General features: G+C 46.8%; 2 protein-coding genes across 4 annotated transcripts in view; one reads left to right on the plus strand and one right to left on the minus strand.

The window, feature by feature from the left end:
* Positions 1-3,077: 3,077 nt before the first annotated feature.
* LOC103379715 (proline-rich protein 5-like) lies at positions 3,078-8,296 on the plus strand. 3 transcript variants are annotated; one of them, XM_025056002.1, is made up of 9 exons: positions 3,078-3,349; positions 5,724-5,854; positions 6,350-6,430; positions 6,538-6,586; positions 6,955-7,012; positions 7,109-7,200; positions 7,305-7,442; positions 7,525-7,642; positions 7,758-8,296. In XM_025056002.1, the coding sequence occupies exons 2-9, from the start codon at positions 5,733-5,735 to the stop codon at positions 8,123-8,125; spliced, it is 1,026 nt and encodes a 341-aa protein (XP_024911770.1). In that variant the 5' UTR covers positions 3,078-3,349; positions 5,724-5,732; the 3' UTR covers positions 8,126-8,296. The 3 variants fall into 3 exon arrangements, with proteins under 3 accessions (XP_024911770.1, XP_024911771.1, XP_016888252.1); XM_017032763.2 differs by having other exon boundaries at positions 3,079-3,349; positions 5,721-5,854; XM_025056003.1 differs by lacking the exon at positions 7,305-7,442 and having other exon boundaries at positions 5,721-5,854.
* The window catches only part of fcsk (fucose kinase), an 11,038-nt gene continuing 5,913 nt past the window's right edge, over positions 8,292-13,416 (minus strand). Inside the window, 14 exon segments of the mRNA XM_025055999.1 lie at positions 8,292-8,582; positions 8,699-8,922; positions 9,006-9,105; positions 9,226-9,413; positions 9,588-9,707; positions 9,934-10,077; positions 10,153-10,380; positions 10,671-10,906; positions 10,908-11,142; positions 11,256-11,614; positions 11,717-11,790; positions 11,935-12,108; positions 12,179-12,280; positions 12,348-12,454. Coding sequence (XP_024911767.1) covers positions 8,511-8,582; positions 8,699-8,922; positions 9,006-9,105; positions 9,226-9,413; positions 9,588-9,707; positions 9,934-10,077; positions 10,153-10,380; positions 10,671-10,906; positions 10,908-11,142; positions 11,256-11,614; positions 11,717-11,790; positions 11,935-12,108; positions 12,179-12,280; positions 12,348-12,454 — 2,363 coding nt within the window. The 3' untranslated portion in view covers positions 8,292-8,510.

Genomic DNA, 13,416 nt, shown 5'->3' on the forward strand with positions numbered 1-13,416 from the left:
GTGATGAGGCGTTTGATCTTCACACCGTTTCTGTCACAGCCTTTTAATTAACAGTCGTTACTGTTGGCTGAGGAACAGGATGACTCATGGGGGGTGATGGGGGGGTCAGGGGGGGAGAAGTGACAACACTCTTATGAACCTCCACAAAGATCAAACCCAGGACCTTGATCCTCAGGTTCTAGTTTGAAATAAAGGGATATTTTTGACAGAAGTAAAAACATTCTGTCCACTGGTGGCGCTATAATCTCTTCTCCAAAAAGCACCTTTAACTGAGGCGACCGAGGGAGACGTAGTCCAACAACAGTTCTCTGGGTAGTTAGAGGAACTTTATAAACTTTGGTGCCAGAGGTTAACACAGGCAAACTAAGGCCCGGGGGCCGGATGTCGCCCGTTGAGCTTTTCAATCCGACTCGCCAAACTTTTACAAATGATATAATTTATTTATATTATCATTATACTTCTGCCTTTACCCTGCAATAACCACGTTTTCCCAATAGATGGCGCATTTTATCCTTTATGCGTGACTTTTACATGTCATTTATCTTAGTTCATACGAACGCTCCATCTCTCTGCTCCTGACCCCGCCCCCCCATTCAATTATAGGACAATTGTGGCCCATGAGTCAAAAAATGTGTCCACACCTGAGTTAACAGTTAGCTGTGCTTAACAAATCCTTCAGAAGAGTGATTAGAACTTCTGAAGGTTAAATCCTATGATTGGAACTGTTGGATGTAGGGACAAACACAGGCCCGGGTGCTCAGAACTGTTGGTCTGGAACACAGCTGCTGTCTGTTTCCATCATCACTCACTCTTCATTTCCCTGGTGAGGAACAGCGTTCCTGGGCTTGACATCAGCAGATGAGATTCCGGTCCTGCCATCGGTGTCATGGGTACCGAGTTCCTGCCCTGTGTGTGGGTCATTAGTTGTTAATGAGGAGAGACAGGAGGAGGAGGAGGAGGAGGAGGAGGTTTAACACAATCACAGCCGTGAAGGAGGAGGAGGAGGAGCAGGAGGAGGAGGAGGAGGAGGAGGAGTTCTGTTGTTCTGTTTCCCTCCTGCTCCTGACTTTTATTATTATTAATATTCACTGAACTGAACTCTGACCTCCCTCCTCCCCCCTCCTCCCCTCTTATCTCCCCATCATCACACACTGACGAATGACGGTAGTTGTAGAAATGATTCAGTTACCAGTGATGAAAGAGTTCACAGTTCACTGCTGTCCTGATTCAACACGTCAGGATCTTTGTTCTGGTTCTTCTTCAGAACCTAATCCTAGTTTAGAACAGGGTTCTCCTGCAGCTCACTGTCCAAAGGCCCAATGAATCAAACAAACTTTCAAAACTTAATCAGTCGCCCAGCAAATCCGCTTGAATATTTATCCAATCAAAATGGACAGGTGTCCCGCCCCCTCCCAAAACAAAATGGTTTTTTTTCCATTTAGCTGTCGATCAAAACTTGGACTCTGGAACAATAAGTTGAACGAATCTTCAACGGATGTTGAAAGAGTCATTTCGTTAATTTTTTACAGTACTTGGCGCCCTCTTGTGGGCGTTGTAAAGAACGCCATGATTCTCAAAATCTGAACATAAATAACTTGCTAAAATAGGATTTATATAAATTTTCTTGGAAAAAAAAAATATTTTTAGCATAATAAAATCACGTAACCTTTTTAATTTTTAATTTAAAGCTTTTTATTTTTTAATTTTATTTTTTACTTTTTTATATTTTAATTTTAATTCACAGAGCAAAGTCCATTGAGAAATATAGAGAGTATAGAAATATATAGCTGCCTTCTTCACAAAGTTCAAATGTATCTTTGACATAACTCTTCGAAATCCTTTGTTCAGATAAAGGATATATTTACCACAGGAGGCAGCAACGAGCCAGCGACTGTGGTGTCACTCTTTTCCCCCCATCATTTCTTTGGTGTGGGAGAGTGAGGTTTTAACAGAGATCAGTTTCCTGTTGAGAAGACAAATCTCTCAGTCTCAGCGCAGTCGCTCATTGTCACCGATTCGTGATCAGGTCACTGATCTCAGCTGTGGTTTATGATAAATGTAAACCTGTGTTCACACACGCTCTCTCTCTCAGTCTGTATCTGTCTTTGTGTCTGTTTCCTGTTTTTCCACTTCAACTCTTTGTCCCTAAATACATTTCATTCAAATTAAAATTCAAATCATTAAAATTCTCTCCACTCTCTCTGTGTGGAGTCAAACCCACTCTGGTTCCGTCCAGCTCCTCTCCGATGTCACAACTATTAAAGAAAGACTTTTTCCCACAACAGTAATTTGTATTTAACGGATTAAAAGCAGGTTTTTGAACTGAGATAATCAGGAGTTACCAACGGTACCAGGAACTACGTGATTTTCTACTGTTGGAACAAGTAGCAGTACTAGCTGCAGTTTTGTTGGTTCGGTAGAACTTGACTGAACTGTGACGTTTGAAGGAAATAAAATAAAGTTTTATCAAATAATTCCCGTGAGAAACTCAACTTCCTTCTTTTCTAATTCTAACGTTAATTTCTTGTCAAGCTTTGTATTTTGTTCCGTTTTTCTGTAAAACATTCCATTCTTATTAATATTTATTAGACACTCTCATCTAAGCCAATCAGAGCCTGAGAGCCGCGTCACTGGATCAAGCTTACGTCAGAGACGTAGCGAAGAATTGGTTAGAGCTTTTCAGAATAAACGCTTCACACGAAAAGTTTTTTTTTTTATGAAACTCTGATTTAGAACAAATCATAATGACGAACCAAACAAAAAAAACCATTAAGGATGTTCCTTTTACTGTTACACAACGTTTTAATTCTGCTGTTCCTTTTTTGTGAGTTTGTATTTTAATTTGTGCATTTTTTTTATTTAAATTTCATTTTACTGTGTACATATTTATTTCTTCTATTATAACATATGTTATAATTTTATTATCTGGATCATCAAGCTGTTTTTATCCCACGTTTCTTTAGTTGTATGAATCTATATGTATTTAAATATTCCAAATGTTTACATTAATTTTACCTACGCGCTCTTCAGTCTTTTATTGTGTAGTCGTTTAGCGGAAGTACCTTCGTTAGTCCGTTAGTTCTTCCAGCTTGTCTGCGGTGGACGGAGAAGCAGCGGGGTTTTTTCATTCACAGAGCGACGATGTGAGAGAAGCAACAAGTTTGGAGCCGAAACATCAGAAACGGCCGCGGGGATTTCTCCAGTTTCCTTTGGAGAAATTGACTTTATGTCCGGACACTGAGGAGGAGGAGGAAGAGGAGCTGTCCCCGGTGTGGAGGGGTCCACATGTCTCTGCTGTGACTGAAGACGTTCATCTAAATCATCAGTGATCTGGTGTGACGTCACGCAGGTGAATCTCACACACGCATACACGTGCACGCTCCAAATTAAGAAAAAGCAGCAGGTGAAAGAAGTGACGTCTATGTGCAGAGTCGGTCTGGGGGGCTCTGAGGACCTCCCTCCCCCCCGAACCCTCGATGATTGACAGCTGCCGTGACGAGTCGTTCCGATTTTTAAATTTCTACAACGATAATTAAAATAAAAATCTGCCGTTGATGAACAACGGTCGACCTTCAAACTGTTTCATGATTAAATGAAGTTGATAATAACGACTAAAATTTGACTTTGTTAACAAAACTAAATGAAGTGATACAGAGACAGGGATTTAAAACACCAGCGAACAGAATAACAGAAATAACTGAAACAAATGTATTAGCTGCATCAAAGCTAGCTGTAAAGTTAGCCCGGGAAATGGTAACGGTTAACTGTTTAAATACACAATATTTTATATCAATGCTAAAAAATAATTAAATAAAAAGAAAGTGAGAAACAATAAATTAAAAATGTTTAGTTTTTTGTTTGTTTTTGGAAACATCACAGGGCGGGAGTTAGCACCGATGTATTTGAGCTAAACTTAACCCTGGTAAAATACAGTTAAAGTGTGTGTGTGTGTTAGCCTTAGCAGCTGATCCTATAAGAGCGGCCCTCTGTCATGAGTTAGTTCTCAGACACTAATACAATTACAGAGAGCAGGACACAGAGCTGCAGTGTGTGTGTGTTTTCACTGCTGTGATGTGAAAACACACACACAGTTAAAGTTTCTCTAAATGTAAGAAACAAGTCTTTAAACTTGATCCTTTGATAAATTATAAAGTAGAACCGATATCCGGACCTAAGAAAGTACCATGTTAATGCCACAATTAGTACCTGAACTATAAGCAATTTCAAAGGAACACTAGTTACAGTGTGCGTGCCTTTCCATTTCAGAACTCTCAGCAGGATTTAGCAACGGTTCTAGGAACTATACGTGCTTGTGCAATAGAAAATAGTACCAGGTATCTGGAACACTATGTGGAACCATGTGCTGTTTCACTGCTGGACTGAAAGAACCACAGGGACAGTTTTTGGCCCTGAAGCAATCGGTGTTGGTGGGAACAGGAACTGTTTATCAGGAACTTGTCTGTTAGAACTGTTCAGTTGTTACCTGTTATCAGTTATCAGTTAGCTCTTTAGAGTTAGCACCGACTGCTTCCTGTTTCTATACAGCTCTTAGCCTTTTCTTGTCATCAGTTATCTGTTAGCTTTCATCGGTTAGCGTTCTGCATCATTAGTCTTTAGCTGCTTCCTGTCACCTTCTTTTCTGGTTTCTGGTTTAAAAGTTAGAGTTACGTGCTAACAATTACTGAGCTTCAACACAGTTTCCTGTCACACATCAGACGGACTTTGATTGACAGCTGACATTTGGAACAGGTTCAAAGAGCTGAGACCAGTGTGTGTGTGGGTTGACCTTTTGTGGTGACACACATGGACCACTGACGCCAGAAGACGCCTCCTCCTGCTGAGCAGATGGAGGAACTGTTTTGTGACTCAGGAACTGTTTTCACAAAGCATCACACAACACGTGTGTGTTTGAGTGCGTGTGTGTGTGCGAATTGAACAGTGTACACAGGGTAACACCCACACACACACAACATGATTGTTTTTAGAAATTTCAAACATTTACAGAAAAAAAGACTCCTCTCTCCAGGTTCTGTCTCCATGACCTTTGACCTCTGTCCCTCAGGTTCTGGTCCTCTTTTTGTCTGTAGTTTTATATGTGGTTCATTCTGTGAGGTTCTGGGTCTGGGTCCAGAATGACGTCCATGTTCCACCTCCTGTGGTTTTTGGCAAAGGTTCTGTCAAACAGACAACAGTGTGTTTGTACTGGTGTTTGGTATCCCATCAGCCACCTGGTCAGAAACTCTGGGCTGGACTGGTTCTGACTGTTACAGGGATCTTAAAGGGACAGTACAGGTTTTGAAAAGTGTGGCTTTGACCACCAGGTCTCTGGTCCAGCTCTGGTGATAAACCTCAGTCTTTGGTCTCTGACTGGTGCTACAGTGAAGGTGTGGTCTGGTTGCAGTGACCTGTGGGGCCGAGGGTGAGGGGAGGATGTTTGCTGCTGTCTTCTACTTCCTGCTGTGCAAACACTCCTCACCTCAGAGAGCGAGAGACAAATATATGTTGATATATACCATATTTGTTCAATATATATGTTGATATATACCATATTTGTTTATACACTGGAGAGAACTGTTCTAGATGTTTCTACTTTGACTTGTTTGTTTCTAACCACTTGTTGAATCGTCGTCTTTTAATCAGATACCAGGTGAAAACAGGAAGTAACAAACATGCAGTCAACTGGTTTACCTCACACTTTGTTTTTACTTCTCTCTCCAAAGCAGACAGAGTGCATGATGGGATCTTTCAGGCGTCCCAGGCCACGGTTCATGAGTTCTCCGGTACTGTCCGACCTTGCACGCTTCCACGCTAGCTCACCAGCTCTTCAGATCTCCAACACCAGAGTGTGGAACAGGTATGAAGACAGGAATGTTGTTTGTTCAAACCAGTTCCAAGTCTGACTGATCACAGATCAGAGGACATGTCACTATCGGTTCTTAGCTCTCAGTGATTTTAGCTCAGACTGATCCAACGATCAGGTTCAAAAATTAGTGTTGTTTGCTCCTTTAGTTTCTAAATCCTTCACACAGATTAACCTAAGTGACACAAAGTGACCACAAGGGGCAGCAGCTACTGGACAAACATTTATTGGTCTTTGAAACTGAGGTGTCTTTAAATCTCCAGCTTCAGCTGTGAAGGATGAACATCCTCAGTCTGACTGAGGATGTTGGAGTCCTCGTTGACTCTTTGGTCTCCTCCTCTGAGCAGGATGTGAGACAGGAAGTGGCAGTGAGGTCACTTCCTGTGGAGTAGAGCACCACATTAGTCAACACAGACACCTTTTCTTTAACAACAACATTTGTGTGGAAGTGATCAACTGACTGTGTGTGTGTGTGTGTGTGTCCCTCACTGTCCAATCAGCTGTCATCAAAGTGTTTAAGGGGGGAACTCTGCAGAACAACGAGCTCTACACACTCAACGACAGCATCAGGTGACAACAAATATATATTTATATATATGTATTTATTCTGACTCACTCAGTGGAAGTGAAAAATCCCAGGATTCAACAATAGCTTGGTCTTGTACGTGTCTCAATAGGTGGCTCCTGAAGACAGAGATGGGCTCATTCATCACGGACTACTTCCAGGTGTCTCACCGTCTCACTGTCTGTTGTTGTTTGTCTTCTGCTGATTGGCCATTCAGCGCCCCCTGATCTCAGGATCTTGTTCCTAACATTTACCTGAGCCCAGTTTGGACACACAGAGAAAGGACTCGGGGGAGGGGAAGGGGGTGTCTCCTGTGTACTTCCTGTCCATATTCTGAGATGGAGCATCCTTCCTGTCCTCTCTGAACGGGACATCCACCTTCCTCTCACCCTGACCTTTGACCCCGAGGTCACACATGACTTTGTTCCTGTTTAGTTAGCGTGAAAACAACAAGACAAAAGACAGAGAGACAAAAGGTCAACATCAGAGACAAGGATGATGACGATCTGTGTGTGCTCCCTGTTCTCAGAACCAGCTGCTGACTCGAGGTCTCTCTGAAGTCCTGGACCAGATCCTACTTCACTCTGGTGAGACCGTCTCCTGGTTCCAATCCCAGAGTTCAGATGGTTTTTCTGATGTTGGACGTCACCGTGTTTCCATAGTAACCTTGGAATCTCCTACAGGTGGACATCAGCTCTTGGTTCTGGCCGACATGTGGGACAGATTCTTCACGGAGACACTGCCTACGCTGCAGGCCATCTTCTACCCTGTTCAGGTGAGACACACACGTCTGTGGTCCTTTAAATAATCTGGACTTAGTGGAGAGGATTGACCTCCTGACCTCTGCATTGAGGGATCTGTGTGTGTGTGCGTGTTCAGGGTCAGGAGCTGTCAGTCAGACAGTTGGCTCTTCTGGCCTTCAGAGACCTGGTGCTGCTAAAGCTCCACCTGGAGGCTTCTCTGCAGAATGCAGCGTCTGTTCCACCAGCTGTTACTCACATGCTGCTGGTCCTGCAGGTGACACACACACACACACACACACACACAGTTTTGTCCATCTCCTGCTCCATCTCTGTCCTAATGTCTGTCTGTGTCTCAGGGGGTCCATGAATCCTCCTCCCCCAGTCTGGAATATTATCAGCTGGAGCGTCTGGTCTCCATCGTCGTGTCTCCGTACATCAGCAACGTCCTGCACGACACCAACCAGCTGCTCCTGGGTCAGTAAGACTGGGACTGGTACTGGGACACAAAATCAGTGATTTTAGCAGGACATGCCAGTCCTCTGCTGCCTCCTGTGGTCACTTTGTCCTCACTTCCTGTCTCCTCCTCCAGAATCCCGTGACCTCAGAACTTCTGGGTTGTTTCTGGGTGCGCAGCCGGAGATCAGGGTCACTCATCACCTGTGCTCCTCAGACTCCTCCTCTCTTAGTCCTGTGGTGGAGCAGGAGGGCGAGGCATACCTGGAGAAGGTGGGAGGGGTACGGCGCCACACAGTGGCCAACGCTCACACCGATGTACGACTGCTCTCCCTATCCAGCAGGATGAACGCTGAGATGGACAAAGGCGTCATGGTGAAGAGGGTACGGGGGGGCGTGGGGTTCTTGGTTGGGGACGGTCCAATGACAGACAGAGCCTTCTCCAGCCAACCAGACATTGTGGAGACTCAGAGGGGCGGGGCTGTCCATGTGTCCTCCTCCTGAGACCTGGACACGGTCAGACTTCAGACGGGGGACAGCGCTCCGTCCAGGACCAGATCAGACCTGTTTTTTTTTAACTGTTGTTATTAATTAAAAACTCTCTCAGTGAATTATTGTAGAACTTTTTTTTATCTTTGTTTCAAACGTGTTTTAAATAAAACTAATAAAACAGTTGAAAAAGTTTGTTTATTAAAATGTGACAGTGCTTTAAATTCAAACTGATTTTGTTTATGTAAGTTTAAAATGTTTCATTAGAAACAGTTCTGGTTAAAACAGCAGCAGCGCAGGTTAAATATGACTGAAAATACAAAGTTAACAAAAATAAAAATATTCAGAAGAGAAAATGTACAAGAATTCCTGGTGAGCCTGAGTGTGTGTGTGCATGTCCTCAGGATGGTGGCAGTACTGTGATCCCGTCCATGTCCAGCTCCACCGTGTGGACACTGAAGTCTCCCAGACCCTGACCAACAGAACCAGTCGTCAGTGGTTTAAACATTTGAATCTTTTTGTTTTATTTCTCTCTGTCTCCTTCTACTGTCCTCAACCTTCAAACCCTCTTTGTTTTTGACCTCTCACCTCTGTGTCCTCGAGGAGCTGCTGTACAGCCTGTCTCTGCTGCGGCTCTCTGGTCAGCAGGTACAGGAACCCCCCCCCTCCAGCTCCAGCCAGACTCTGACCCAGGACCAGAGGCCTTAGAGCCTCCATCATGGTCCTCACTGACGCCGGTTCACAGCCCGGAGCCATCAACTTCTTCTGCTGCCAGGACCGATCCAGGCACTGACCCAGTCTGGACAGAGAGCCTGAGGACACAGAGGGACAGTTTGAGGACAGAGGGACAGACTGAGGACACTCAGATATTACTGACTTCACTGAAGTCTCTGACCTTCTGAACAGGCTCTGGAACATTCTTCTGAGTTGGCCACCAGCTCCTGGGCGTTCTGGACCATCAGAGGGAGACGACTGTACCAGCTCCGGACCACATCCTGCAAACACATCATCATCATCATCATCATCATCATCATCGACACTGTTCTAACTCCGTGGGTCAAGGGTCCAAGGTCAGGCCCCCCCCCCGACTCAGCACAGACCAACAGAAGACCAACCTGCAGCAGGTTCCGAGCCAGACGGGTTTTCCCCGTGTATACCAGCAGGAGGTGCTGCTCCAGAGACACCAGGAAGTCCTGGGGAGGACAGAGACGTTCCACTTCAACTCTGAGGGGCAGAGAGGTTCTGGAACGACCCACCTTCACTCCCCCCACCAATCCTCCCACCTGATCCTGCCAGCCCCCACCTGAGTGTGGAGGAGACCGGGAGAGGAGGGAATAAAAATGAACCAGACCTCTGAGGGAATCATTCAAACTTCAACCTTGTCCAAAAATCCATTGGAAGGTCATCGATGACATCATCACAGGTCAATAGAGAGAGATGCTTCGACTGAGCAGAGAACATTCCCAGAATTCCTCACCTGTGGTCAGGATCTGCTCCAGGTACAGGATGCCGTGGATGAGTGAATCATTGTCATAACTTTGACCAGTACATCTGTAGACTGCAGCCAACAGCGCCCCCGCCAGGATACTGCTGGTACCTGCAGGACGACAGAGGAGCTCTCGTTGGTCTGAGGTTCTAAAACCATGGGGCTCTGATTCACTTCTGGAACAGAGTGTTTGGTGTTTTTGTACCACAGGGCCACACACTGCCCCCTACAGTACGTCTGGCTAACAATCACGTTCTGGCTGAGCTCATGTTTTGTTGTTCGGAGGCTAACATTTAATTTAGATTTTACAAACTGTGTGTTGGACTTGGTTCCTCACCTAGTCCAGATCCTGTGGGCAGCGTGGACCAGCTGTGGAGCTCCACCCCTCCTCCCCACCTCTGCATCAGCTGATCAACCAGAGAATGCTGGGAGGTGAGTGACACCAGACCGCTGCACACACACACGGCCTTCAGCAGAGCTCCTGTACCGGGGTCAAGACCAGGTTCAGATTCCAACAGCCTTCAGGTGCAGGTGTAAAGGTATCTGGGTCTGGTACCTGGGGCGTGGGGCTGACAGTGGTCCTTCAGGTCGTCCAGACTCTCACACACCGTCTCTGTGTACACTCCACTTCTGTGTCCCCCGCTGTAGCTGACCAGAACGAGGCGTGGTTCTGGGATGCGTCGGGCTTTGGCTCCAATTGGACGTTTTCCGTCCACCTTCACAGCAACGTTGGTGACGGAGCCACCGTGCTCAAAGGCGATAGGCGGGGTATCGCTCCAACCTCCTGCAACACGGCCAGAAAAATAAAACTTTCATTTTCATGACGTTGTAGTCGTTGACCAGAACTCTTCAGGACAATTTTAGTGAAATCTCACGATTATTAGCTACGTTGGTCAATTTTGGTTTTTTGACTCACTTTTGTCTCACTTTTATTGTTTTTCTATATATGTTACTCAGGACTCTCTTGCCTGAGTGGACTTGACTTTTGGTGAAATCTACAGTCATCCCACTAGATGGCACTGTTTCCCAACAGATGTCATTTATTTAAAGACAGAATTCGAACCTCTGTCTCACCTGCCAGGTCCAGTCGAGCTGGACACTCCACTTCCTGCCACTGACTCAGAGGGGGGAGGTCACCCTGGCCAATAGAGATGAACCTCTGTGATGACATCACTGCCTGTCGTAACAGCACCTGCCCGGCGCCTTCGTAGTGCCGTGCTGCTCGTACCAGCAGGTCAGGCCTGTGAGTGCAGCAAAGGTCAGAGGTCATTGTCCCCCAGGAACCACACAGTAAGAAACAACATCTCTCACCTGCTGAGCCAATCAGCTCTCTGCACTGCCAGGGCCGTGACTCCGCCTTTCAGGTCTCCTGCCTCCAGCAGGGAGTAGGCTCTGATCCAGGCCCGGTTCGCAGCAGGTCCGCTCCTCAGTCCCCCCCGCCTGCCAGCCATGTAAACCAACACATCAGCAATACAGGAGAGACAGCGAGCGGCCACGCCCATCTCTGCTCCAGGCCCCGCCCCCTGCTCTATGTTCCCTGCTGCAACTGAAAAAGAACGGGTTTTTGTTTTTTGACATCACTTAAGTTTAGTAATTCATTTACTTAACAAAAACAAGGTGACAAAACCATGGATGATCCCAGACACGTCTCTGACTTACTGTCGTCCAGTGTTTGTAGCAGCGCCTCCTGCTGGCCGCTCAGCACTGCCGCTCTGAAGTAGGGCAGCAGGCAAACGTCAGAACAGCTAGTCAGTGTGTCCATCACTCTGCGTCTCCCTGCCAGGAGCAGCAGGTCCTCCCTCCACCGCAGTTCTGACTCCTGGTGAGTGAGAGACAGCACCTCCTTCAACGAGAGCCTCCACGCCTCCCTCCAACTCTGCAGGCTGCTGTCGCCTCCTCCCAGGAGCCAGGCTACACCTTTCCTAAAGTCCACCGCACCTTCTCTAGGGTGGAGAACTGGAAAGAGGTGAGCTTCCAGCAGGGAGCGCTGCTTCCCTCTGAACCACAGTTCCTCAGGCCTGAGGAAGATGAGAGGAGCAGAAAAGGAGTTGTAGAAATGAAAAAAATAACAAAAGATTCACTTTGACTAAAAGAAAAGGTCATGTGACAGGAAGTCTTACTGAATCCCTGTCCTGCTGTAGAACTGACTCCAGCTCTGGTTCAGGAAGGAGGCGCTGCCGTCATCGGAGGAGGCCTGTTGAGGAGGTGAAAGAGGACATGTTTACAAAACAGGCTACTGCCACCAGGGGGCCCTTACAGAGATGTGCAGTGAAGACGACATGGTAATTGACACAAAAAAGCTTTGATATGATGTCATCACTGCTCCGCCCCCCTTCACCTCCAAATCGTCCAGTGCTCCCATCACTGTGAAGACGTTCAACTTCAGCTTCCCCAACTGGATGCGGTGTCCCTGGATGATGATGTCATCGGTCAGCTGCAGCTGCCTGACTGACTGGGACGCTGACAGGTCCAGTCCTGACAGGAGACACCCCGGGGGTACCACCAGAGGACCCTGTGGAGGGGGTGGAGGTGAAAATACGGTGTGGATACTGAGGAAAGCTCCCTGTCAAACCATTACTCACCTGTAGGTGGCAGTGTTGAACTACTGCTCCACTTGCTACTGTGACGTCTCCTTCCAGAACGCTGTTAATGAGCCGAGCTCTGGGTCCGACCTTGTGCTCCACCTGAAGAAGAACAGGAAGTGAGGTGGTGTCGGTGGGACTGCGAGAAAACGTAGGAACAGGAAGTCACCTGGGCGTGAGACAGCGTGTTCCTGTCCGACCAATCACAGCTCAGCCTCTCCACGTGCTGCTTCCCAGACTGAGTCAGGTAGTCGTAATGCCCCCCACACACATAATCTGTGGGAATGACACACACGAGGTGGATATGTATATTACACAATCGTAGCACTCCAGGAGGGTTGAGGGTTCAATCCCCGGCGCTGCCTTCGGGTCCTCAGATAAATGAAGCAACATGTTGACGTGGAGACACCAACCCAGCATGAGTGGAGTTCCTCTGAGAATTCTCCACAGTTCTGTCCTGCCTCCTCTCACCATCACCCCCTGTGGCCCCACAGTGGAACTGCAGCCGGCTCTCTCCTCAGTCACAAACTGGTCTTGAGTCAGATCTGAGCAGAGACACTTCAGCATGTCCAGGAAGAGAGAAATCTGAGGGGCAGGTAGAGAGAGAGAGGGCAGTGGAGGGACAACTCAGGTTTTTATGAGAGTTCTGGATGACATTTTTATTTGAGAGGTTTGATTGTTTGGCTCCCGTCTACCTGCAGGGGCGGAGCTCCAGAGTCCAGGCCCAGGTAGGTGCAGCCGTCCAGAGGTGGAGTGACGTGGGTCTGCAGCAGCTTCTCTGACACAGAGCTGCTGAAGAAAACTGGACCAGAAACCTGAAACAACAGGATAAAAAAAACATTGAAGCTCTCACAGCAGCTGGTCCTGTCACCTGACCTATTGACCTCAGAGTTTGACAGAACCTGACGTTCCAGCAGCTCAAAGCTCTGAAGGTTCTAGATCATTCAGCAGCTCCTAAGAAGGTTCTGTCTATTATGGTCCAGACCATAATAATAATAATGAAACCACTTCCTGTAACATGAGCTCAGCTGAGTGACAGGCTGGGATAATCATCTGGGAGCTCACACCACAACAAAGAGTAACAAAGACCAGCTTCAACGTTAGAACATACCAGCGGTACTTTCCCATCAGGCATGAGTGCCTGTTGAATCTGCTCATTGGTTCCCTTGTAGATAATGTCCCTGACCTGACCCTGTCACACAAAACAAACACACCTTCAGAGCAACCAAAAAAGTGTT

Source organism: Cynoglossus semilaevis, chromosome 6 (genome assembly GCF_000523025.1).
Source record: "Cynoglossus semilaevis isolate Cse_v1.0 chromosome 6, Cse_v1.0, whole genome shotgun sequence".
NCBI lineage: Eukaryota > Metazoa > Chordata > Actinopteri > Pleuronectiformes > Cynoglossidae > Cynoglossus > Cynoglossus semilaevis.